At 36.8% G+C, this 27,401-nt stretch overlaps 1 protein-coding gene across 1 annotated transcript in view; it reads right to left on the bottom strand.

The window, feature by feature from the left end:
• The window catches only part of NAALADL2 (N-acetylated alpha-linked acidic dipeptidase like 2), a 429,638-nt gene that overhangs the window by 175,953 nt on the left and 226,284 nt on the right, over positions 1-27,401 (bottom strand). Inside the window, exon 6 of the mRNA XM_026854960.1 lies at positions 1,219-1,369. Within this exon, the coding sequence (XP_026710761.1) occupies positions 1,219-1,369 (151 nt within the window). The remainder of the gene's footprint in view (positions 1-1,218; positions 1,370-27,401) is intronic.

Below are 27,401 nucleotides of genomic sequence, written 5' to 3'. Positions count from 1 at the left end.
TAAGGAGTCAGCCAGACAGATAAGCGACAAACTGTTTTTTCGAATAGCTCCATGAAATGAGCAAGAATAAAGCTTAAAGAGTGTTATATTTACCTCTGTAGCTCCCAGGGCACTTTTAAGAACACTGGGTCAGGTACACTGAGACACTGAGAAAATGTGCAATTTCTTTCCCACTGAGCTGTCAAGGCATCCATGCTGTGAATAGCTAACACCCTTCTTTGACAACCAGGCAAATATTTCTATTTTCTGCCATTCTAGTCATGAAGTATCTCAGCGTTGCCTCAGTTGATTTAGTGCCAATTCAAGTCATACTTTAGATGTCTGAGCTAGTAACTGGACCAAATATTCTTGATGAAGCCTTGCCACAAACTCACAGACTGCTGCTTAATACATTTCCAAATAGTTAGATAGTAAAAAAGGTTGTAAAGCTGAAAAGGCAGCAGAGAAGCAGAACACACATTCACTGAACTGCCAAGAACAGAGATTTAAACGGTATGTACAATTCAAATATGCTGCTGCTTCTATTTATTGTTAACATTGCTTTAAAAAAAAAAAACAACAAAAAAAACCCAAAACACCTTAAACTTATAAAAGACTATGTAGTTCCTTAAAATCAGTTCTTTATCTCCCACATTTTGAAGACACATATATTTAGAAAAGCATAACTAATAACCAAGTCTATCCTGGCAGAACTGAGGCAAGTCTAAATGAACATAGCACAATTATCACTTTAATAGGATAAGACACTATAAAAATTATTTTTTCTTACATCCTTTCACATTTAAATTTCTGATTACATTTCACTTGCACCTATTGACCATAAGTTTCCATCACCAGTACCATGAAAGCGGAAGAAAGAATGAAAGGAAGGAATATTTCTTTCAGTAGGGACAGATCCTGTGAAACCTGTTCAGAAACCACTGGACTAGTACTTCACAGCTTTCTTTTCCCAGGGGATAAGAGGAAGAAATAAAGGTTCAGTGTGTGAATACACAAATACAAAAAAACCCAAATAAATTATTTAGAGTGCCAAAAGTTTAGAGTAAAGCACTTCTGAGACTGGATTCCACCCTTTGAGCCATGCTGCATTACACAGCATTCCCTTACTCAGAGTTTCTATTTCAGACAGGATTTGGTTTAGTGTTTTAACTCCTACATGTACAATCTAACGGAGAATTAAAATGTCCATTAACTGAATATGCCTTGAACAGCACTTACCAATACTGGCATAACCAGGTGTTGATGGATCTCCTCCGCTGTTCAAGGAAACCATAAAAGCTTTATCGGCCAGATCTGTAGTCTTTGGTAAGTCACAAGGATCAACGTAAAGAAGAACACCACCAAACCCTGCATCTTCTAACAGAGAAAGCTAAAGGAACAAACAACATAGGTGACTATTAGCAAACATAATATCAAAACCCATCATTATTTATTTTAATTACTATTGAGATAGAGGCATTATCGTGCATCAGGCTCTCACCATACTATGCTCTGTACAAAGACACCTGCAGTTCCAAACTATTTGTGATAAAAACCCAGCAGCTATGCTTTGGAAAGACAATCAAACCCCCCAAAATGCTAATTAAAACTCATGTTACCCAAATCATGTCAAAAGCTACTTTCAAAGCCTAACAAGAAAAAGATTTCTGACTTTTAAATGATATGTAGCATGCTGAGGAAAAACTCGCTACAACTGCATTTGAGATTTGAAACTCTTCAATCTTTAGCTCTTTTGTTGCGATAGTCAGACAAAGCTGGTGTGTCGGAGATTATATTCAGGTGAGGTACTGGCCATTATTCAGAAACATACACAAAGAGATACAAGCAGAGCCACCTTTCTCCCTACTCATTGGACACTTGCTAGAATTACAACCCCAACATGTCTTCATGCGATATAAATACCATCTTGAAAATGCCTTAGTTTTGAAACTAATCTTATTAAAGCATCTTGAGTACATCTTCCATATTTTCCATACTATTAACAATATGACATTCCTGCTTAGTTTACCTCTTCAAGGACATGGATAAGTGTTTATAGCACGTACTAGATGTTTGCATACACTATCAGCAGTCTTGCACAGAATTTCTGGACACCATTATTCTTCAGTTAAGAGAGAAAGCAAAAGGTGCTTACAGGATTGGGAAAAAAAAAAGGGCAGTCTAGCTTACTCAAACCTTGGGAGTCTGTCTCCTGTCAGACAGATAGCTTTTACTCTCTCTCATTAGAACATCACAGGTTGAGTTGGTAATGGTAATTAGCTTTTCCAAAAATCTATAGATCTGGTGCAGCAAAATCAGGCAAACTTCCCCAAAGTCAAGAACAAAAGCATCCAAGCACCATTGCATAGATCAATTTTGACTGAAAAATCTCAGGTTTTCCCTTTCATAGAGAACTGAAAAATAAGGGGAATTCATTCTGAAAAAAGATGAAATGAAATTGTAACGTAGGAAATACTCCAATGAAATGCGATGACCCTTCTGTGTAACGCTCTGCATATTTGGAATTGACTGAAGACTACAGTGACACAAAACTATATTAATTTTTGAAACATAAGTAATTCTGGTATTTAACAATTATTTTACAATTCACTATGCTCTACTGATGACTTTCCAAATGGCTCCAAATGGTCTGAGGAATGTCTGCACGTATATGACGTTTCTGGCCTACACAACTGATTCTGTAGGAAGACGAGAACTTGTTACTATATCTCTGTCTGTCAGTTCAATTGTTCTTCTCCTTCTGTTTTTAGACACCTCATTTTTTTCTGTGTATATAATGTTTCCAATTTATCTCCTAGCTGTTGATTTTAAGGAATGTTTATGCATAGTGCTTTGTGGCTTTACAAGTATGCAAATTACATGAATATACAACATCCAGTTTAAGCCTCAAAAGCATTTGATGTTTAGTTCTGCTTTTCTTAAAAGACAGAAAAAAAAGTATAAAAATAGCAGCCTACTATTTGCCATTTTATAAGTAAATATATCTATTATTGTGATTTGCCAAGATTTTGACACAGAAGTCCGAATTGAGATAAACAGATGCAAGTGAACCTATTGAAACACTTGTGTAATCTTATGTATTTTATTCAAACAAGAAATCCCTAGATGAAAAGGGAAAGTCTGTCTGAGATAACTCTATTCAGATGAATATGAGTGTGCAGAGTAAAGAATGTGACTAGCACAGATGTTTAAAAATGTAAAAGGTTAAAACGTATTACAGACCGTAAATGTAATGCAGGAATAAAAATTTTCAAAATGTTAGGTTTGGTCATTATTGTGTCGTTCTCTTTTCAATTCATGTTCATACTCAGCCAGGATTTGATTGCACAATAAAAGGGGTGGGGCTACTATATGAGAAGCAGGACACATGACAGTTAAATGATGTAACAACCAGGATTTAAAATTACAATTGTCTTTTCCTGCATCCATAACCAGTATGTTTTTATTCTACTCTAGTCTCACCGAACAGAACAGAAGATAGGAAACACAGATGCAATCTCTACCTTGAAGAGAATTTTAAAAACTTTTATGCAATCTCTACCTTGAAGAGAATTTTAAAAACTTTTAAAGTCGCAAAAATCACTACTAAATTCCTCTGTTTCACCGAGAGAAGGTAAATACACAGTTGTTATTCACAAAGCACAGCAACCACTGCTGCCATGGCTACAATCTCTAGTAAGGAGTTGTGTTGTACATGTGAAATTATAAAACAGCTTTCAGATTTCAGCTATAATTGCTGCTCTTTAACTTTCCTACAGTAACATCACAACTATGCTAACAATAAACGAGTATTGTTGCTTCAATTTTAATCTTAAATAAGTCAATACCTTTACAGACTTAAAGTGCCCTAGCATAAACAATCTGAGGAAGGTACTGAATGCTTTTTTACATGGCTAAAGACTGTAGATTAAGCCCTTCAAGTAAACTGGGACAGATCTATTCAAATCAATGGATTATTTTAGATTGTAGAAACAACTAACAGCAGAATTTGCTCCTTATGGTTTTGGGTGTATGCCTCCTCCACCTCCCAAAGTCACAAACATCTCAGAAAAAAACAGAAACAGCAGAACACTTGACAAGAAAACAGACACTGTTGCCTGCTGTTAACCCTTTCATTAATTATGTCTGCTTAAATCCTCAGGTTTTAGAGTCAAAAAAAAAAAAAAAAAGTAACTCTTTCAATCCAGTATATTAAATCACCCCATAAAACATTCTGGGATCAGTTTAATCTAATGTAAGACACTAGCTGCGCTATCAAAGGCCCTGTTGTGTAACTGGGGACAGATTAGCCTTGTAAACTCTATGCACCATAAGGCACCATTAAATTGCGTTTTGAAGATGATGTGGCTGAAGCAGTGAAAAGACACGCCTTTATTTTACTCAGGGAGCTTCTTATATAATAAGGTATTGCTTGAACGTAAAGTGCAATGACTATAACATCACTAGCTTTAGATATACTAAATGGGCACCCTTATAACACATTCAAGTTTCTGGTCAGGAGAGCAAGATAACTGATCTGCAAGAGTAAACCCAATTCTTTAGACAGGCAAATTACGACAGTCTGAAGAACTTGGGTTTTGCTCTAACAGGAAAACTCAAAGCTACTTCTCCATTTTAACTGCACCATCTCTGAATGTTGCAGAGGAAACATTATTCTTTTGTATTGGCACATAGGTAACAGAGACTAGGTCTGTACTCCACATTTGAGCCAAGCTTTACTGTTGGGCTTTGGCTGCAAACCTCCTGGCAGATAGGCTGTAGGTCAAAAGTAAGTTGAGCACAACTCTTCACTGGAATAAAGAAGCAACAAAGAAGCAGGGGCCACTACCTGTCACAGCTGACTCTAATGTGTTTTATCTCACCTGGGGCTAGTGTGCGCCTGAACGAATGCTTCATCAGGGGTTACCTTAGTCATCTGAATGCAGGAACAAAGAGAAGTGATCATCACCTCTCTATGTGAAACTCCAGCGTAATGCAGTAAGAGCTGTTCTTAAATGACTAGTTATAACCAGCTAAGCAATGCAGCAGGTAGTGGCCTCAAGCTGTATTTGTTATCTTTCAGCTGAGAGCAAAGCCTGCCTCACTGAAAATCTTTTCCCCTGGTCTCCTCAGCTTAGTCTCTCCTTGCACCTCCCAAGCATCAAACCACACATGAATAATCAGGTAACCAGGCTTCATTCTTGTCCAGAGAGTACATTGGACTGGTTACCTGCTAACCATGGCGCCTCAGAAAGATTAAAATCATACACATTGAACCATGTAGCTGTTTGAGAAGGGCTCTCACTTTCCAGCCGAAAATAAAGCCTTATTGCATCAGCACTACTCTGGTGTTCTGTTCATGGGAGCCACATCTTGGGAGTTTCAACTGTCATTTCTTGGGCAGAGAGCAGAAAAGTATATCACACTTTGGTCTCATCTGTATTACACCAAGTTAGAGTGCAGAGATAGCTAAGAGTGAGCTTCTTAAACTGCTCACTCAGTGCTCTGAACACCTTATTTTTTCTGATCCAGAAAGACCCTAATGGCTTAAAGACAAGGAAATGATCATGCCATCTTTGCTCTCCCTTTAGTTGATTCCTAGTGACAGTTCTGTTTACAGATGATTTATAAAGTAGTAATGCGTGATCAACTGATGAGATTGCATCACATGGTATATTACTAAAGGCAATAATGTTAATGATGATTATGAAGGCGTCAGAAAAAAAAGATGACACAGGTAACTGTGGATTAGAACCACCTACTAATTACATATTAAAATTGCTTCTCATTATTAGCAGTTCTTCCTGCTATATTTGGAAGTGGTCCCAACATACAGCCAAACTTTCTGCAAACCTTCCTGTGTCACTGTCTAGATATTTCTGCATTATGTGAAACTCCTTTGCCATCAGTCATGGTATTAAAGGCACAGACAGCTGCAGGTTTGCGGTTTGTCTTTCTTCTGGTGAAGGTCATTTCTTCTCTCTCCCCTTTAATTTTCCCCTAAATGTTATGCTTTATAAGGTATGACACCAGCCCCATTACTGACAAATATTGCCTCTGTAAGACTTCTTTAGTCTGCTTTATCTGTTTGTCTGTTTGTGTGCCTTGATCCACAGTAATGATTGAACCACTGATTAGCTGGCACAGAAGACTTATTTCACAGGACAGAATATCTCAGTGTATTCCTGCAACTTTAATGAAAATGGGATACTGAGTAGACGAGAGGCAGATCCTGCTAATGCACCACACCGAGAAGGCATTAATAAAATCTGGAGGGCTTACTCCTTAATGGAAGGGGGGGAAAACCATATAAGAAATCACAAGAGAGTGTGACAGATGGAAAAGAATACAGAAACTTGGATCACAAATTAGACACCACAAAATCCAACCTCAAGAAACAAAGCTGTGAAAAACCTGTTCACTAACCAATGGAACAAACCTGTTCTTTTATGGAATGATACATTATGTAAGATAACATAGTTCAGTACAGGACATGCTGGCTTACAATTCTATATATAATGAGATTGTCATCATGGAAGATTCTATCCTTACTCAAAACAAGTAGCAGTAACACTGTGTCTGGAAAAGTTAATTTAAAATACAGCAACTTTGAAATGCATTTCATTATTTGTATATACGCTGATGAGAGTTTTTCAGCATGTGATAAATCAAACTCTAGTGCTGGGAAAAAGATGAACCAGATCATTTTACTATAGGTTCCCTTCTGCTACATTTTACTTCTCAATACAAGATTCAATAAAAATCCAGCGACATTTACTTATTAGATCCAATTCTGCTTGCAACTACAGCACATAAGCCTTCAGACTTAAAAATATTATGTAATGGTTAAAATGTATCGATAAATAAAACAATATAAACTAGCTGCACAATGATATTTAACATTTCTCCTTTAGCTCATTATCATGTATTTTCAATACTATACTAATACTATTTAAAAGCCTGTATTTCAAAAAGACCTGTAGCAGATGATGTTGTCTTCAGCCAAAAGTGCCTCAAAATGTTCTCTTCAGAAGGCATTCATGTGCATGTATTTCACGTTACTGGAAGTGTGTATCTCAGCTGGATCCTCACTCCTATACACAGATAACTTACACTGTTATATAGTTAGGCTGTTCATTGAACCTACTCAAGGTGGCTTTGAAAGCCTTTCTACTGTATCACCACAACATGGCAGAAAGAGGCTTTTGTGTAAATCACAACCTAAGCAATTATGCCATACTGACATACTGCTGTCAGTACCATGAAGACCATATACCCAACCTTTGTGAACTTATTTATATGAAAACCTGGAAATTTCAGTCACAAGAATTAAAAAGGAACTGACACTCTAGAGAGGGGTGCCTTTGGTATACCAAGGCACCAAAGCTTTAAGTGGTGCATTAAGCAAGCATTTAGCTTTTTGCTTAACTCTTATCACCAGTTTTATTATTTAAAAAAAAAAAAAAAAGTATACCAAAATATGTCTGTGTCTGGCAAAGTAACATAACTCTAAATAAAAGAGATTAAACATACTTTTGCTACAGACACTTACTTAGAGAATGCTTAAGCGTGGGATTTTAAGCTTAATAGGGCAGTTTCATTCCTTAAATCTCCTTATATCTCCTCAAAAATATCACAATAATTGTATTTTACCCGATATGTGTGTTTATGTAAATCACATCACAGCTCATTAGATAATAAAGGTCTTTAAGTGTCAGTTACTGACAGTACAGCAAAATTCATACTGGACCATGCTATGATTCTAGCATATGACCTCTTCCATAAAACTTCAGGGCAGAAGTCTTCATCTTCCTAAAGCCAGATTCACAATTGCACTGTTTATTATGAGTGCATTCAGGTGCTAACACAGTAAAATCTGGACATAATGCATTCATAAAATAAAAACTTAATGGATATACCTGCTTATGTGCCGATTGCCTCTATATAATTATCATCCCCTTTTCTCTGCTTCTTCTAGGTAATCCACACAAAAATGCATGCAGAATTTTATATTCAAAGTCAAAATACATACAGAGCATTGCAACAGAAAAACATTTTAAAGTAAAAAACATTTTAGGAAAAAAAAAAATACAATATTACAGATATATTAAAAAGTACATAAATATTAAATATTACTGTTTAAAACCAAACATTCATAAAAAACTTTAGACGCTGTATCTCCTATTGTCATTACACTGCAGTGCAATGATCAGCATTAATTAGACAAGTAACAGCAACTAGTTTTCAACTACTGCATTTTTCAATTCCTATTGCAATGTGCAAAAGGCATGGTTCGTTAAACTGAGACACAGCTTTACTAGCTGGACAGGCTACAAGTTATTAATTACTCTTTTCTACCGAAGTTCCAATTAAAATCATGATGCTCTGAAAGGAACTCCCATCTCATTTTACTAATTGGCAGCACGTAAAACTAACAAGCAAGGGGAAAGTGCCATTTAAACTGTTGGAAGACCTCAGTGACATAACATCTTTTTATTTCTGAAACAGATTGCTTGAGTAGAAAAATAAGACTTTGCATACTGCAGATCTAATTAGATGCCACTGTCCTCTCAATTACTTACCATAATACGGAGTATCTGGAAGGTGCAGTGGTAACACAAACAAGACTCAAGGCAGAAAAGAACCACCTAGATAAACATACCTTCGTTTTTATACCACTCTTCCAAGTTGCATATTTTTGACAAAGTAAGGTGGAAAAGGTTCATTTTGGCTTCAGCTTAATTTTTTAATACTGCACTTAATTTTTAATCATGCTTCTATAATTCCCATCACAGAGACCTAGGGACAGCGTTCAAAAGAATTCTGTGGCAAAACTCTATCTGAAGAGGTTTTGGCTTGTGCTGGTCAATCCTCAAGGTGATGCATTAAGACAGTAAAAAGAGATGGAGGACATAGCCAGTTTAATGGCTGACAACATGGGGATGATGAAAAGAAATATATCTTTCCTATTCAGCTCAAATACTGTCCTTGTCTAAGGAATGACACCATTGCTATATCAAACAAACAGGACTGGGAAAAGGATTAAGCTGCATAAAACTTCAAAAAGCTAGAAATGCAGACAACAGTGATCTCGTAAATGACAGGCTATTCCCATAAAGGTCTTACAAGGTGGAAAACATACTGCACTGGAATTAAACTATTCCTGACATACAGTGCCATATATATATATGAACAATACAAAAGCAAATACTTGTTCTGCATCATGGCAAGACCTTAAAACTTTGATGTACTTATCACAGAAATGATAATACAAAGTGCATTTATTTATGGAAAGAGTGTAACGTGCATACCTAAGACTGTATCAAGATATTTTTATTAATCACTTTCCAAACTGAAATTGTTATTCAAAATATTCACAATTTTAAGTTTTCAGAATGTTGTCGTTTTCATATTTAAAAATTACTTCTAAGGAGAGGAGATTTCCCTTTTGTATTTCCTGTATGTTCTACAGAATGGGAATAGAAAGCAGGGGGGAAGGGTAAGAAACCTTAGTCCGTTAATCATAAAAATATGCATATGGAGCTGTATGGCAGTGAGGAGTAAGAGCTACTTTGTACATAAATTTACCGTCAGTTGTATTTTTAACTACATTCTTCTGTCAGAGAAATGCTATTCAAGGGCAGCAAACTTCTAAATTGGGATTAACCACAAGAAAACCGATTTGTGAAGGTTCATGAATATCAGCTTTCAGAAGTAAAAGAATAAGGTGTGTTTCCTTAGTGCATCTATCTTAAAAAGAAACTACTGGAGGGAAGTTAGGCTTCAATGCTCCTAGCCCATCGATGTGGAGCAATATTAAGTCTCCATACTAGTTCAATCCCTTTTGTGCTAGATGTAGCCATGAGATGTCCTTGGAAGCCTTCAGTCACACTAGAAGTGCTCTTGCAGAAGAAGGAGCAACTAAACTGTCATGTAACAAAATGTACATACCCAGCCTTCCCACAGACATCTCTCATACACCAGTTATCCATCACCATATGCAGAGTTGACCCTTTTCATTCTCTGAGGCAAACAAAAAACCAAACAACCAAAAACCCCCAACACAAGAACATGTTCTAACATGTCCCACATGTTCTACTGATGTTGGCCTGATCCCTAATGGAAATTATTCCCCATAGCCAGGGATGTTGTCTGTGACAAAGCCACATTTAAATTTCCTATAAGCTATGCTGTATTCAAAAGCTGCAGAATGGCCACCTTGTCTAGCGCACCTGCATTTTGTAAAGAGGCCCAGCAGCGTTGTCTGAACATGGATAACACAGTATAGAGCCATCAAATAAAAGAAAAAGGAAAGCAAAGAAAATGCAAGCCAGGCAATCAGCACCACGAATCACAGTACACATGCACAGAGCAGCAGCTTCTATGGTGCAAAGCCGAGAGAAACTCACAACAGCAAAATGAGTAAAGTGCTGAATAAATTACAGCTACCATAAATTGGCACCACTCAAACAGGATCAAGATTTCCCAAGCGTTCACGTGTAACGCTGAATCACAATTCAGCTTGTTGTCTACTAGTCTGACTGGAAATCTAGGCACTAGCCTCTGTCAGCCACAGTACTTGAGAAAAAAAACCTCGAGACCTTTTTCCCCCCACCATCTCTAAACCAAAAAGCTCTTTGGTTTAATCCTGTAATCCTTGCACAGCAAAATTTTTAATGTCATGGTCCTGAATGTGGTATTAAGCTTATAATGAACTCAATGTTTTGTCCCATACTTTTCCCTGTTTGCTGTCTGCTCATTTTCTATACAGTTTTATCAAAGAAAAGTAATTTGTTACACATCAGCAGTTTTTAAAAATGGAATTTTTCACAATAGGACAATTAAACATAAGCCAGATATACTGCCAGTTCCCTGCACTAGATTTTAGGAACTTTTAATACAAATTGAGTGCATATTTTATTGCCAGATCTTGCTTACCACTGCTAAGAAATTCACAACGTTCAATCTAATTAAAAATGAAATTGAACTACAATTCCCTAGAAACAAGGGCTGATTGGACTCAATAAGCTTTACTTAATTTATTTCAGAAACAAAATAATTGAATTGCTTATAGTCCAGAAAAAAATGCTTCATTATTTGATGAGTATGTAATACAAAGCCTTTCATATTGCTATTGCATTCTTACATCTTCAGGAAATACTACTCACTTTTAAATAAGCATGTGGAGGAGGACTGTGTGTATAGTAAGTATCATTAAATATTCAGTAAACATTATAAAGAAACAGACTGGATAAATGTCCAGATGAGCAACCTCCAAAAAGCCAATAGCGTTTCCTTCTTCATGCTGCAACTGTTGTTTCTGATGATGTTTATTGTTATTTCAGCCTATGCTTAGACTCTATTATAGAGAGAACAGAGCTGGAGATTCATCATACAAAAAACAATTACACAAAGGTATAATTAGAATCTTGATAAATCATCATGAATAAACTGATTAGACCCTTAGTTGTATTTTATGCACTGTACCAAACTTTTAATCCAAAAATCCACCGGTCAGTATATTCACAGGCCTGAGTCAAATCTGCCAACTTTTTTTTTTTTGTTTTTTTTTTAATTATTTACTTGTTGTACTACCACTAGAAAGATGAGGTAAAGCCAGCAGATGCCATCTACACACACAGTTCCCAGCACACTGCACTTCTCACACAGAAAGCCATGGCGTCAGGCGTACACCACCCTTCTGCACCTCACGCAGCACACAAACCCACAGGTTTTCTCTGGCGAGGGGGATGCAGTTTTACTGTCCCAGGAGCCTTTACCGTTCGCTGCACTCCTTCAGGGCACCTAGTCCCAACTTCAGGGAGGTCTCAGTCTGTTTCTCCTCACCACCCCTGAAGCCAGCAGCAAGTTCCCAGCCAACAGGCACCCCAATGTGACACACTTTAGGGCAGACCCACTTTCAGTCTCAGCTTGGTTGCATACACCAGTACCTGCCCTCACTCTGATCTCTTGCAGGTACTGCTGAGCCATCTAACGGCCCGCACCCGGGGTAGGACGCGCGGGAAACCATTGCTTCCTCTGTGCTTTGCCGCACGGGGCTTCCATAATGAAGGCAAACGTGTTCAGAAACCAAACCCTTCACTGCCACCTCCAGAGAGTGCCGTTGCGCCTCGCTGTGGCAAACACGGTTTCCTTCGCCCCGAAGGAGCAGCACTGACCCTGCGGATCTGCCATGAGGCGACCCGCCGCCGGCAGCGCTTCCCGCCAAACGCTCCCCAACACACAGCCCCGCCCCGCTTCTGGGAGCCTCGGGGTTGCCAGGCAGATTACCCCGGGGCAGCGCGTGGGGCAAGGCTCGGCCAATCCCGCTCGTTCTGGGGCTGGAACGTTTTCTGATTGGTGCACACACACCCCCCCCTCAGGGCTCCCGCCGGCCTGGGCCAGGGTCGCCATTACTCTTGTGCAGGAAAGCAGATCTAGCCTGTGGTGGTTTTTTTCTCTCCTTGTTTTCTGCTAACCACAGCAATCACGGCACTAACTCAATGCTGCTAAAGAGGGAGAGGTTGGACAAAAAAATGGAGACAACAATGTGGAAAACAACCTTCGGTTGTTTCTAAAACTAGCAGTTAAATAACCAGCAAGAATTAAGTAAATAATCGGAGAGAAAGGGAAATACCTACTTAGCATAAACCCCCCACATTGTGCCTCATTTACAATATACACTTGTAATCTTCGATTCTCTCAACAATCTTTTCTCAACTTAGATGTAGCCTGTATTTGGTATGATCTTGGGGCACCCTGAGTGTGCATTTTCCTGCACTGACACTGAAAGTACCATTGAAACGCCAGCAGCCCAAGTGATCCTACCACCTCCGAGATAAAAGTAGGATTATGACTCTACTAGCTCCATAAGTGTAGATGTTACAGGGTTATCTATCAGGATATTAGCAGATGTTCTCACAACCCCCATAACAATCAGTCATAGATTTTTAATTAAGGCACATTTGCTGCCTCAAGTATAATTGCATCTTAGGACGTCTGTTAAAATACAACTGCCTTCATTAGACCTGTGAGAAAAAATTCCTTTTCACTTATTTTATTATTCTCACAATTAGAGAGTAGCATTTCACAGAATCTTCCATTTCTTTTAAAGGACAAAACGTGTTCTCTGCTCAACTGTTTTCTGGGGTATTACACTGTATCCAGTTTCATTCTTTTAAAATAATACCTTGAACATAATACAGCAGTCTCTTTAGATATTGGGTTTTTGTTGTGTATTGTTATGCATTTTTAAATTTACATTTGGTTTAATTTTATGTTTCCAAGTGGAACATATAATGATGTAGGGTATGCTATATGTAAGCCTCAGGCATATCTATATATCAACTAGGAAAAATGCGTATTATTAATTGGTTGATGAATATTTTACTTTCATTAATGGAAAAGAGCAGTGTTTAACTACTTGGTTAGCATGCCTTTAAGTAAATCAATACTCAGAATGAACTTATTTATCTTCCTTATTAGAAAAACAGTCACAAACCAGGAATGGTAAAAGAAATGATCATAAAGAATGTGCCCCAGTGTATAAAGTTATTTCAAAAACTATAAATATTAAAGAAGTTATTAAAACCCTTTGCAGTAAAAGTTCTTTATAAATTATCAGTATTAATTTCCACTCAAAGGCTCCCCTAGAAATCCCAAAATTAAAAATCTGGCTAGTTTCCATTTTTTGTCATGACTGACATTTTAGCAAGTAGAATTTTTTTCACAAGACTTGATTCATGAACTGTGCTACCAGAACATATCATAAGCGTATCTTTCATACTGAACATCAGGGTCTACAGCAGAATATGTAATAAAGCAAAGTACCACTTTATGTCTAACTTGGGTACAGGAAAGCTGCAGGAAATCTACACACAAAAGACATAACAGCTGAAAAAGTCAATATTTGCAGCTTTTTTTTTTTTTTTTTCCTAGACTCTTTCACTGCTTTCCACTCCAAATACCAGTAAAAAAGAGCTTTGGCTCCTCCTTTGACCTACTAGATAGCCCATTTCACCAAAATGAAATAGTAGAAAGAACTACATGAAGGAGGTCCAAGGTTGTAGTAGTTGATGAAAACAGGAATGGCAGTTGTATTAGCTTGGCAGTCACAAAGCACTACAAAGTCATTCATTCACCATCAGTTAAAAAAAAAAAAAAACAAAACCAAACCCAAAAACCAAAATCAAAAACCAAAATCAAAACCAGCAACCCGCAGCTCTTCTTCAGTAACACTAGTATACAATTAGTCCCAGAACATCAATCCAAAATTATGCCCTTGCCTTCTCATAAAAAGCGGAGTGAAAAAGATTAAATTTGAAAAATATGTCTGGCTTGCTGTCATAAAGATTTTTTATGCAGTAATTAGGATCGGAAGACCCCAATACCAAAAGAAGGTCACACAAAGAATGGTTAAGAAAGATGAGCTAAAAACAGTTTTGCTCCCTGTCATTCTTCTCAACTAGGTCATGGACAGCAGCCACAATAAAGACATTTTTGTCTTTCTCTGAAAATTTCTTGGGGAAGGCAAGAAAAGACTAAAAGAAAAGATCTTTTGAAACCTTCTATGTTAAACCCAAATATAGTTCCCTCTAATTGGCACACTGAAAGGATTCAGCACCACTTGCAGCTCCTAGAATTCCACTAAACTTAATTCTAAATGACAGAAACACAGAATATTCTAGTTAGAATATGAATGAAAAGGAACACAATGCAACTTCATGATCAATCACTTTCTGTTACACTACTGTTTTGAGATGGAAATTCCAGAATAAGTTTTTAAAGTATACACAACTTTACTCTGGGGAAAAAAACAAACCAAACCAAAATCCCACAACACCACTCGCGGCTGCAACCCCAAATAAAAGCTCAAGCACAACACAATGTTACGCTGCCACATAACGGTTGTGTTATGATCTGACACATAAATTAAGACATTCGTATCTCTGGTGTTTAACACAGTATAGAAATCTATGGAAAACCAGGGAACCGCTCCAATTTCAAACAAGCATCTTCTCATGCAACGTCTTTGCAAATGAGACAAGGAGTGAAAACAGAATAAATAGAAATTTTTGTTCTTGCCTGTTAATTCCTCTTCTCTGGTGACAGATTGCCAGTGATGACTAATCTTTGTACTTATTGCTTGCAACAGGTCAAAAAGGTGAAATGAAAGCCAGATCAGGGTTACACAACAAGCTTACTTTTGCATCTCTTATTCTATATATCACATATAAATGTAAATATCACATATAAAATGCAATTACATCCATTATATTCAGAATATTAATAGTTACTGAAATTATGTCTAATTCTGCATTTAAATGCACCAGCTTTACACCAACATAACACACTCATTCTCAACAAACTTAAAGTGGTAAGAAACTAGAAGTCAGGTTTTGTAACCTTTTATGTGTTGGTGTCTTCTCCCAAGTAACAAGGGATAGGATGAGAGGAAATGGCCTCAAGTTGTGCCAGGGGAGGTTTAGATTGGATATTAGGAAATATTTCCTCACCAAAAGTGTTGTCTAGCACTGGAACAGACTGCCCAGGGAAGTGGCTGAGTCACCATCCCTGGAGGTATTTAAAAGACGTGCAGATGTGGCACGTAGGGACATGGTTTAGTGGTGGGATTGGCAGTGTCAGGTTAATGGTTGGACCTGATGATCTTGAAGGTCTTTTCCAACCTAAATGATTCTATGATTCTATGTATAGTGAACCTAATTCTCTCAGGAGATGGAAAAATGTTTAATAAACATTATGATTATTTTTATAGTAAATGCTAAAGATTAATCCTAAAACAGACAAAGTATATAAAGAATAGTTAATTGCAGAAGTAGAGACAACTTAGAGAAACAAATTAACTAATGCCCATTTTTCCAACAAGAGCCTATATGCCCACAAGGAGACACTGAATAGCTTAGTAGTTCCGTGAAGATACTTAAACCGGGATGACAGGCATTTTAAAGTCTAATTTACCTTTTGGAGCTTTTGCCAGCATCTACTAAACTATCTTTTCAGTAAGATCTGTGAAGAAACATTCCATGAAGATACTGAGTTTGGAAGGCAGCTGACAGTAAAAACCTTCTCTAACACAGCTCTTTGCACCACATAAAATAATCCTTGATTATTATAAAACAACTGAAGACTTTGAAGTCTGCTTTAGAAACATTTATATTAATTTCAGCTCACAGTTAGTTAAGTTCCAGGTTTACCATCTAAGATCTCTGGATTTGAAGTACAAGCATTTGTGTAACTACTTCTAAGTATCCCCACCCTATATAACCCTTCATTCAGACACCATAGCAACAAGTCGGCGATGGACACAGTAAAACAGGGTGATAAGCCAAGAGGTTCTTACTGGTTTCTAGAAAAGGGGAGAAGCACAACCTATTAGAATGAACTGTTTATGTTTTCCTGGCTGGAGAAGAAAGTTTTATGGCTGACTTCAAAATGAGGGCACAAAGCCTTAAGAAGAAGCAGCAAAAAGGTAGTTTTCCAACAGTAAACCAGAAATTTTCTATTCTTTAGTCTCAGCATCTTTTAAATCACTTACCATTGTGTTTTATTCTGAGGACCTGAGCAATTTTGATAGGGAGCAAAACAGCTGTAATTTTCCAGATGGCACTGTTAACTAATGATCAATCTTCTTGGATTAACCTATTTACTCAACTGTCCTTCGATAACAAAATAGTCAATAAAATTATTTTTATTTCTCAGTTATACACAACATCAGTTGGGGGGGGGGGGGGGGGGGGGGATATTTTTTTAGAGACAAAAAGGCATTTAAATTTTGTATGCTTTTTTGAAATGTTTTGATCCTGAAACACAATATTTTGAGAAAGGTATTTTTGAACTGCTGATCTCCTAGCAACGGGAAGGCAGCAGAGGTACACACGAGATCAGAGATCAGGTGACAAAAAGTCTGAGAAATCCTCTCAAGCCATTTGCTCAATTACACTCACAATTCTGAATTTACAAATCTGTGATGGATGTAGTTCTCTCCAAATGCTCTCATCACTCAGCCCCACTTTTGAGATAGATGAAAAAAGATGTGAACCTCTCTAGGGTCACACAGGTAATTGCGTAGAAGGTGGATCTGGACTGTACTGATGCTGATACGATACTAATAAGGAGATACTTGGAACAATATACAAATCTGTCTTTAATATTAGGAAAACTGCCGCTTTATTTGCCTCTAGAAATACCAGATGAAGTACGTATTAATAGAGAAGAATTCAGAGAACATACCTGTTTTTTTACTTAAAAAAATGTTTTGCATATGACATTCCCTCCATGCATTTCTATTGTTTAATATTGTTGAAATTATGGCATATTGCTTATTCATCGAGTGATTAATTCCCATAGCCATATGCTTTCTAAGTCTACATGCAACTTGTGTCGTTCAACTTCATTTATAATACATAAATTTACTAATAAGTACAAGAGTTTTATTCAGACACTAGGAGAATTTGAAGCCATATCACACTTGTATTACTGGCATTATCACTTCACATCATCCTTCTTCCTCTAGATTTCAGAAAGCAATAAACATTATGTACTATCCATCAGCATAAAAGTCCCAGATGGTTTAAGCTAGGAAACTGATGTACATGGATTTCAAGATACAAGATATATAGCTTTGTCCAAAACCAATTATTAGTAAACTGATTTCCAAAATGAAGGCATTACCATTTCTAATCAAACTGACTGAAACATCGACATGGTACCACTCCAAAGACTTATGTCAACACCCGAAGATACAAAAGGAAGTGTTGCTTCCTTTTTAAGGACAAGACACTCATCTGCCTTTAAATATGTTTGGTTAGTTTTTTGAGGGGGTTTTTTTTGAGATATGTTGGTTTTATTTGCTTTATAAAAAAATATTCATATATATTAAATATGTCTTTTTCCTAGTATTTCTAAACATCTTCAGAGGCAAACCAAATGATGTAATACACCCTGACCACGAGACACCAACTAGCTTAATTTCAGAAAAAAATTGGTTAAAATCTGCTTTGGTGTTCTTTAAGGAGCACAGACTTCTGAAGCACTAGCTCTTTTTACACTGCTTATTAATCTTGAAGCCAAGCGAAAAAGTTTATCAAAGCTTATCTCTTCCTAAGATCCTTAAAGGGCAAAGATGACTGTTTAGCATGCAGCTGGCCCATCCATACACAGACTGAAGCTGGAATATTTTGTGGGGAGGTTGTTATATCCATTTTTGTTTTGCATTAAGTCAGAAAACATTACTGGAGTTTTAAATACATGCTTTTCCAAACATGCAATTCTATATCAAGAAATCCTAAGTATCTACGTAGTGGAATTCATCCACCACAAGATACTGTAGTGGTGGTAGAAGTAAGTATGAACTGGCTCAGAACTGGAATATACCAATTCATGGAATATTCATGTCAATAATTAAGTCAGCCCAGACACATTTTACACTTCAGGAGGTCACAACACCAATGATTGTCATTTTTGAGAAAGGTATACAAAAAAAAACCCAAACCCAAACCCCACAAACCACATTACTTTGTACTTGCTTTGTAACTCGCACTCTTCCCCCAAGCATGAGCCATGTCAGGTAAGAATATCAGGCTGACAGAGTACTTATATTATGTTCTCATAGTAAAAGATGGAGGGTTTTTTCTGGTCAAAAAGAACTTCCTTGACAGAACACTAAACAGCCGATCATTCTGGATGAGCGATTGTCTGCGCATTTTACCGTGACAGTTTATGGTAACAATATTTCAACAATAACAGTACTCTGTGATGGCCATGACCTTATCATCATATGAGAGTTTTACCTGAATAAACACCAGACATGACTTCTTTTGCTAAAGGGGAACTGTTCCTGTAAAACATACTAAGGGACTTAAATATGTTCTTCATAGTAAAGTGAGTTCTAATGTGCTTGAAGATAAGGCTGCGTTTCTACATTCTTCTAGATCATGAGCAGAATAATAGAAACTTCATTGTACCGAGTTTATCTCTTTACTAAGAAATAAAATTTGTCGTACTAATAATCAAGCTAATTTAACATTAAAATATAGGTATTTTCAAAATTAAATAATGTTCTTCAGGTTTTATTCTGTGTGCTTACTGAACTGAAAAAGAGAGGAACAGGGCATTTAGAGCTATTGTTCCCATGTTACCACTGCTATCACCAAAGCATTGAACAATTCTGCACTTTGGGTAGGTCAGAAGCAAACCTTATTTTCTGTATGCCCCGAAATTACTTCATCTTCCAAGAAAATAAAGAACGCTGAGTGGCAACATCAGATTTTGTCACTGCAACGTTCAGTGAACACGCACGGCACTCCCATCAAAATTCATCCCAGCCAGGTAACCTTACAAACAAAATAAATTAATAAATTATCTTTAAATAAAAATATCACTTTAAAATATTTGTGCAACCCATTTTACGCTGTGTAAAGAGCACAAGTTTTCCAGAAGAAAAGTATATGCAAAAATGCACAGATGAAAACGAAACACTACAGGCATTTGCAAACAGATTATATTCTCTATATTACATAAAGTTTCAGCAAAACAAATTTCTGGGTATGATAGCCTCACGTGCATTGTTTTAAAATGCACCTTTTGTAATTAGCTAATTTTTGATGAATTGCATTACAGTGAAAAGGAACAAAATGTAAATTAAATACTCTGCTGTGAAAATTTCTGTACTTTTATCCCACTCTGTATCGCCCTTCCAACCCCGTTTTGTTGGCTAGGGCAAAAGCCATCTTTTAAAGTTGCACCCCTTTGTGACAAACGCGAAGCACTGTACAAACAGGATACTCGTGCTTAAATCTTTCGAAATAAGACAGACATACACACACACTGTTAGAAGGGGGTTGTTGCTACATACTGTTCTTAGGCAGAAAAAGGAGGCCAAGTCACAATTCCCCTAATGCATTCCAAATATCTGCCTTGTATCTCCTTTTCGGAGGTACATGTACGCACCTTACCATAGAGACAACTTACATGGCCAGGCACTGCAAGAGCCCATAAAGCCTGTGTAAGCCTCAACGTTTATCTGATGTAGGAAATGGCAAGTCCAACGTGTCACACATTTGTGTGATCAACTGCACTGCTATGAGGGAATTCAAAACTGAGATGCCATACATGGTTATTGAGAGAAAGGAATTTCTACAGCAGTCAGATGCACAGGACTAATTAATTTCTAATCTACCATAAAGATTTTTTAAACCTGGAATCCAAGAATGGCCTGAACTAGCAGATTTGGATTTGTCTTTTTTTCTTATACTCTGTAATATGATAAACAGGAATGGGACACGGTCAGGTGGTTAAGTGTATTAAATGTTATCTAATTCCTCTGAGATCATGGTAGGAGGCCTGACTGAAATGAGTTGCCAGGTCAGTTCCCCAATGGCCATTTTATATCATAAAACCACCACACATAACCGAATACTGATAGAAAAGGCAATACAGTCAATTCTCACTCTAGGGAAAACCAAGACTGACTTAGAAGTGAAAAATATACTTCCTCCTTATTGAAAGGGTGGTATCTCTAGGTCACCTCAAGGTCAGCGCTGAGGCTCTGTGGTAAGAGTTCCTATGATGTCTGCATAATAACTTACAGTGGAAAAACATAAATAACATGTTCGACTGTCAGTGCAGGCACTCCTCCAGCCTTCACAAAATGCAAATAACTCTGTCCTCTGTCTAAATTATTACCTGTATCTAGACATAACTGTGCACTGTGCTGACAAATCACAGCCAAGGCACATGCTATGATTATTTACAATTACAAGGCTATCAGCAGCAACAATGTGAGGTTTTCGGTTTGGTTGATTGGAGTTTTTATAATCTGATGAAGAACCTGATTTTTAGAGCAATTTGAAGCATAAAAGTGATGTGAAATTTTGAACTATTAATGAAAAATGTTAGTAATTACTAATGTTACTAGTTATTATATGGCATCCTAAGCCAATTTAAGAAAGTAGCCTCACCAATTTTAGCTTAAGATTCTGGTGGCTGTGATCAGACAACTTTTATTTTCTCTCCCATCATGAAGCTCAGGAATCTTTTCATATGCCACATCCTTGATTGGCTATTTGTATCAAAAAAGCATCAAAAGCAATGGTTTTAAAAAAAGAAAAAAAAGATCACCATGAATGATCACAACTCCAACTTCAAATATGGAAAATTAATTGCTCTCAGAAAATTGCTTACAACGAATTCAACACTAAAAAAAAAAAACCACAAATCCCACACAGAAAACCCAAATCCATTTAAAATCATGAGAATATAGTAGGATAAGACATAACTTAAAGCAAGTTGTCATTTACTAGAGCTCGGTCTAGAGTAAACAATGTTAAGTCTAACTTTGTTGTGCATGTTATTGTCTGTGAATTATTCACCAAGACCTAAAAACATGATTAAAATACCTGAGTTTACATATTGAAATGCACAATCTTTTCCTGTTAAGTGGAAATATGTTTGCTGTGGAAGAATTGCCTTCCGCACAGAAGGTTAGTTTAATGTCTTCCCAATCAAAACAAAATATTCCAAGTGGTATTGCTGGATTTGCAAAGTGGGTGCCAATTATATTTGCAGCGATGGACTGGGTGTTTGGGTGTTTTTCTTTTCAAATTCATGCACAGGCATTGAGAGGCCCAAAAAGCTAAGAGTGGAATTTTGACTTTGGTTTTCTACGGCTTCTTTAGCATTATGTAAAGAAAGAGAAAATGAAAAAATATAATGCTAAAAGCCACCACCCCCCAAAAAAAAACCCCTGCAAAATCCTGAGGACAAGCAGTTATAAATTTTATCCAGCTATGTTCCACAAAATCCTGCTATAGAAGATCTGAAAAGAGTGCATCAAATGACCCTACAGAAAATAATAAAAAACTTCATAGGCTACAGAATGCAAAGTATAAAAACCTAGTTCCACTGACACCAGTGAAAAGGTTGGATATTCAGGAAGACCACTTTTCTACTCAACGTCCTGATCACAATGCGAACTACAGGTGTATATGAAAGGGCAGAATTCAGATTTTCATACATAAATCACAAGTGCTGATTTTCTGAACCAGTTGTTACAGATGAGTCTCTAAAGCCATGCAGAACAAATGTAAATCAAACCAAGGTCTGAATCAGGTTATACTGCCTAAACTGTAGGGCCAGATTTGCAGCTATTTCTATTCAGAGAACCCACTGGGTTACTGAATCATTTATTTTCTTAATTGTGTTAATTTAGCTTCATTTTAAAGGACAGATTAAAAAAAAAAAAAAAAAAAAAAAAAAAAAAACAAAAAACCATTCAAAACATCCTTAATTTGTGACATCTTGGTTTATCAAATAAAATGATTCATGAAGCAGAACTATTTACTTCTGTAATCTTTTAAATAAAGTTTTACATAAAAATTTTGTTCCACAAAAATGATTTTTGATATCTTTCTACTCAGTTCAGACATGTAAATAAACTGTTTATTAAGAAGTAATTACTGTGAAACAAGAAAAAGCGACCTACAAGAGCATAAAAATGCCACAGACTAATCATAAGGGGTTTTAATAAAATAATAAAACAGTTACTTCTACAGAACATGTCATAAAATTCAAACCCACTACAGAATGAGGGGAGTACTTATAAAACATATGTTGTCTGAAGAAGTAAGACTTTTTCCTCTGGTCACTAGTCCAGAAAATATAAAATAACCAGCATGTACAGTACTGGTCTGTAATTATCCTTTGCAGAGTTGTTCAAGTGGGCAGTTCTGCAGATTAACAGCACGGGTTACATCGCTCCACCTAGTCCAGTGGCTGGTGCTTTCAGAAAACTAAAAGGCTGATAGACCTGTTCTGGCAGGATGAGATTTTATATATTCACTCCACATCTCTTCTCAAAGCTCCTGTATCTTCCATTTTCTTTTCTCTTTCTCAGCTGTTGTTAAAATCAAACAGCATGTACTGGAAACACATGAGATGAAAAAAGGCCCAAATAATTTGTCTGTCAATGGCTCTTTTGTGAAATCCAAGCTCAACTAATCTGAAGGCCCAGCTCAATTAGAAGCTTCGCCCAAAAAAAAAAAAAAAAAGCCTACAATTCCCTATAGAAGCCCCAGAAAAAGTGCCAAGATCCCTTGCAAGAAGTATGACTAGTGCATCTGCAGAAAGAGAAAATTTGAAAGGTTTAGATTTTATGATGGAAAGACAAAGTGTTTAAGTCTTTCCTATTGCCCTGCACATGAGTAGCTGATCAGCTGTGTGAATTTAGGGCTCCGAGGTACAAATTGAGGCAATGGATTTCTTTGCTCAGCTCTGCTTCAGAACAACTGCCTCACAGCAAAGCCATTTCACTTGACTTTGCACCATTTATCAGGACATAGCACTCAGACAGTAAATTGGATGATTGCATTTACTACTCACTTTTAAAAGGCTTGATAAAATAGAAAATTATGCTTGGGTTTCACACCTCTAAAACCTGACAAGAGCTTCAGAAGACCCTGGAATGAAATTTTTATGAGTCAGCCATCCTCCATTTTAGAATGGGAGCCACTTAGTGTCTCACTCAATTTAAGCCCATTGCACTAAAAGGAGACCTGCTATGAAATGGTCAGCCCTTTCCCTCAGGAAACAGCAATTCGTAATGGGAGCTGGACTAATTTTTCAAAGGATGCCTTTAATATATGTAGTGAATGTGCAATTAAACACCCAATTGAGTATATGACTATTTAGAATTATTTTCCCAAGAGAAAATTAGTGTTCAGTGTTATTGAAGATACGTAGACATGAAGATATGGACTATATACCCAGTTGAATAACTAAGAATTCAGCGTTTGATTCAGCAGGAGAACTCCAGGAACCGCTGTATTTATCCAGAAGAGAAAGACAGAACAGGAACTACAGATGGGAATACAAGTATGTCTGCAACACGGCAGCGACTTCTCAAAACACTCAGGGAAAATTCTACGGCATCAGAAATGCAGAATAATCAATATCTACTTTGCTCATTAACTTATATGTCCCCTCATTTACCCTGCTAATAGCACATTTCTCCTTACATTCAAACAAATCTGGAGGGTTGTAATCGAAAAGGAAATGAGTAATAAGCAAAAGTCCTTTTACTGATGCAACCAAAATGTTAATTACTTGACAATATTGACAAGTTGTGCTACAATTATGCTTCCTTCTAGGCATCAATTGCTTTCCTCCTACACCACCCCTTACATACTCTTCTTACTGCTTACAAGAGAAAATTACTTTCTCCCATTTATACTGTATAAAGAAGGAATTCTTTACTGATATTTACCGCAGTGCACTTAACTAAAGGGATATGACAGCAAAGTTTTGTCAACTATTTCATATTCATCAGGACAGGTACAGATTGGATTTATAAGTGCACTGGCATTGCTTCAATTTTAGGTGGTACAGGTCACAGTACACCATCCTTCCAATGCTGGATTAAGTACGAGATAAACTGACATACTCAGTTTAAATTATTCTGGGTAGTAACAGCCTTCTAGGAACTGAACAATAGAGCTCAGCATGATTTGGTTCCAATCAGCAATACAAAACTGCTCTTTTGGCTTTTTCTTTTTTTCAGTCATCAACTATGGATTTCCCAAGTTAGCATCAATTCTCAATTTTCTTTCCCATAATACCTCACGCAGAGGGAAAAAATTTTTCACGGTACTTTTTTTTTTTTTTTTTTTTCCTAAGCTGTTTTAAGCTAAGTTTACCAATAAAAGTTTAAAATATGACTTTGGGATGAAGTATTAAGTAATAAATCCGTGCAGACAGACTTGTTTTTTTTAACTCAGGTATGTATATTCAATGGGCTGGGGGTTGATTTCTTAGCCACCCCAACACAGAACAGATTTATGATATTAAGGCAGGATGTCATCAGGCTTCTCTAATTAGCTATTATGGCTTGATCCTTCTGTTCAAAGGGGCAAGTAAGCAGGAGGAATATAATGGAGAACTATGTCTACCACTCTCAAATTTGACACACGTTCAGATGAAGGAAGAGCCATCATCTTTCTTCAAAACAAACACAAATTTTCCCAGTAATCACTAAAGAGCAAAACAGCTTGTGCATCACTCCATGAATCATGAAATCAGGAAGAGTTAAATAGTGAATAAAATAATCATTCAAAGCACAGGATTGATAACATTGTGAAACCTCAATTACATGAACAGCTTTTCGGTATAGACTACTGTCCAGTAAGCTTTGAAGGCCTGGGTACAGAATTTTTTTTACATAGGAAGTAGAGAAAGAAATTAAAAGGGAGCCTGCTTTACACTGGATTATATCTAATATATTAAAGAATCTGAGGAGGGGGAAGGTTAAGAACGTGAGTATGCTAAATCATACCTTGGGGTGAAAAAAAAAAAAAGAAAGGATAAAGAATAGCAAGAAAAGCAAATGACTTTAAGGAGGGAATCTCCTATAAACTCAGGGGAGACAAAGGCTAAGGAAAAAGGACCACAAAACAACTAGTAGTTCCTTGAAAATAAAAGAAGAACAAGCATATGTCGTAAGGAATATAATTTGGCCAAATATCAAACTCTGCATCAACAGATCCAATCATTATCAATAAACCTGAACTCAGCTTGGATTATTCAAGAGAGACTCTCAGTATTCTGGGAACAGAGATGAGATTTTAAAAGGTATGATAAATTAGAGAAAACCTGAGAAACAGGATGCTATTCAAGTGCATGCTACTGGATGGACCTTTCTGATCCTCATCTCCAGGTCTACTTGTATATGCTTCTATAATCCATACTACTTATACCTACGGCTCAAATTTTCAAGGAGGGCTTTGGGAGGGGATATAGTATTAAAAATCCCATACCACTCACATGGGAAATGGGTATATAAAGATTTTAAGTGCCTTAGAAAAAAATCCATCCTACAAAAAAAAACCCAAATCAACCCTCAGTGTCCTTAGTAATGAAATATATACAAGGTGTTAAAATTCCCTAAAAACCATTTTAATATATTTATATATATATTTATGTGTGCACATTGTGTATATATATATTCATACTTACATACATAAACACACAGATATACATGTGTATATATAGGGAGGGAGGGAGGGAGGGAGGGAGGGCCCTAGTTAAATGGAGATTTAGAATGTAATCTTCACAGTGCTAGCCATAAAAAGTACCAGAGGGAAAGAAATAAACAATGTAGACAGTAGAAAAGAAAAATAACTTTTTTCCAAAGTAAACTTACTTAGAACTAATGCAGTTATTAAATAGAAGCCTTTTGGCAAATTGCCTTTATTCTGGGAATCTTTAATACTTTCCATTTAGTAAATCCTTATCTGTAAGTGCCTGTCAATAACCTCCGCATCAACATGCAAGCATCCACATTTCTAAACTTTATGATAGTTAAAAAGCAATTTTATGAATATTTATGAAGGCAGTAAATTATTAAAATAAATATAGATATTTACACAGTAGAACAACATCTTCATTTAATGGATGCGGAAAAAATGTTAATATGTGAACATTTTAAAGATGAAGTGCTTTGGCCTTCAGGGCTTTTGTTACTCTATTAAAAGTTAATTTAGGACAGAAATTATGGCTTTTTCTTGAATCCCAGCCCCAAAAGATTAAATCATGCTCAAAATCTACAACATTTTTCAAAAAACGTATCTGGAGATGGTATTTCCAGACACTGGATACTGAAACTATGGTGCAGTCCTCCCTGAAAATAAGCTTTCCCCGTCTTCTTTTGTGTGCTCACAGTGGTGACATATACTCAGGCAAGCTTTTAGGGCAGAGGATCTGGGTGCTAGTGAGGTGGTTTCAATCTTTCTGTCACCACACATTTCATACTACTAGATGTTTTCTGTCTACAAACACAGCAGGCAACTCAAGCTGCTCCTTCTCAAGAAGGTATTCTACATCACAAAAGTGATTTGCTTAATCGCTAATTACAAACTTGATCATCTTTCCTTGCATTTATAGATCCTCCTGATTCAAGGACATCAGGGAGTCTGCTCTGACCTCCTGTATGTATGTGGCTACCGAAGCTCAGGAGTGATCCCAATAACTTCGGTTCCACCAAAACACAAATTTTCCTTCTAGCCAGAACACCAGGAGGCAGACACTTTCAATATGAAAGCATGAGGAAGCAAATATTCTACTTTTTTTTTTTTTTTCTGGTAGTTAATTCCAGTAGTTGTGCTTTTGTCTTATATTAGTCTCACTTCTATCCCATTTTTCCTCAAGAAAGTTTTTGGTTTTTTTTTTCTTCCTTAATCTAGGTCCCCTCTTTATTTAGAAACAATCCAGCTTTTACAAGTGTCTCAAAACTAGTCACAAAATCCCTTTAGGAGCAGACACAGTAGTTTAAAATTCTTCTGTCAGTTACTCAGCACTGTAAATTATTTTGGCTAGAGACAGAAATTACTGGTATCATGGCTATGCCAGGTTAA

This window comes from Athene cunicularia (assembly GCF_003259725.1).
Source record: "Athene cunicularia isolate RWA chromosome 9 unlocalized genomic scaffold, athCun1 chr9_part1, whole genome shotgun sequence".
Taxonomy (NCBI): Eukaryota; Metazoa; Chordata; class Aves; order Strigiformes; family Strigidae; genus Athene; species Athene cunicularia.
Note: the sequence above shows the minus strand (reverse complement) of the source record. Positions and strands in the feature narration are given on the sequence as shown.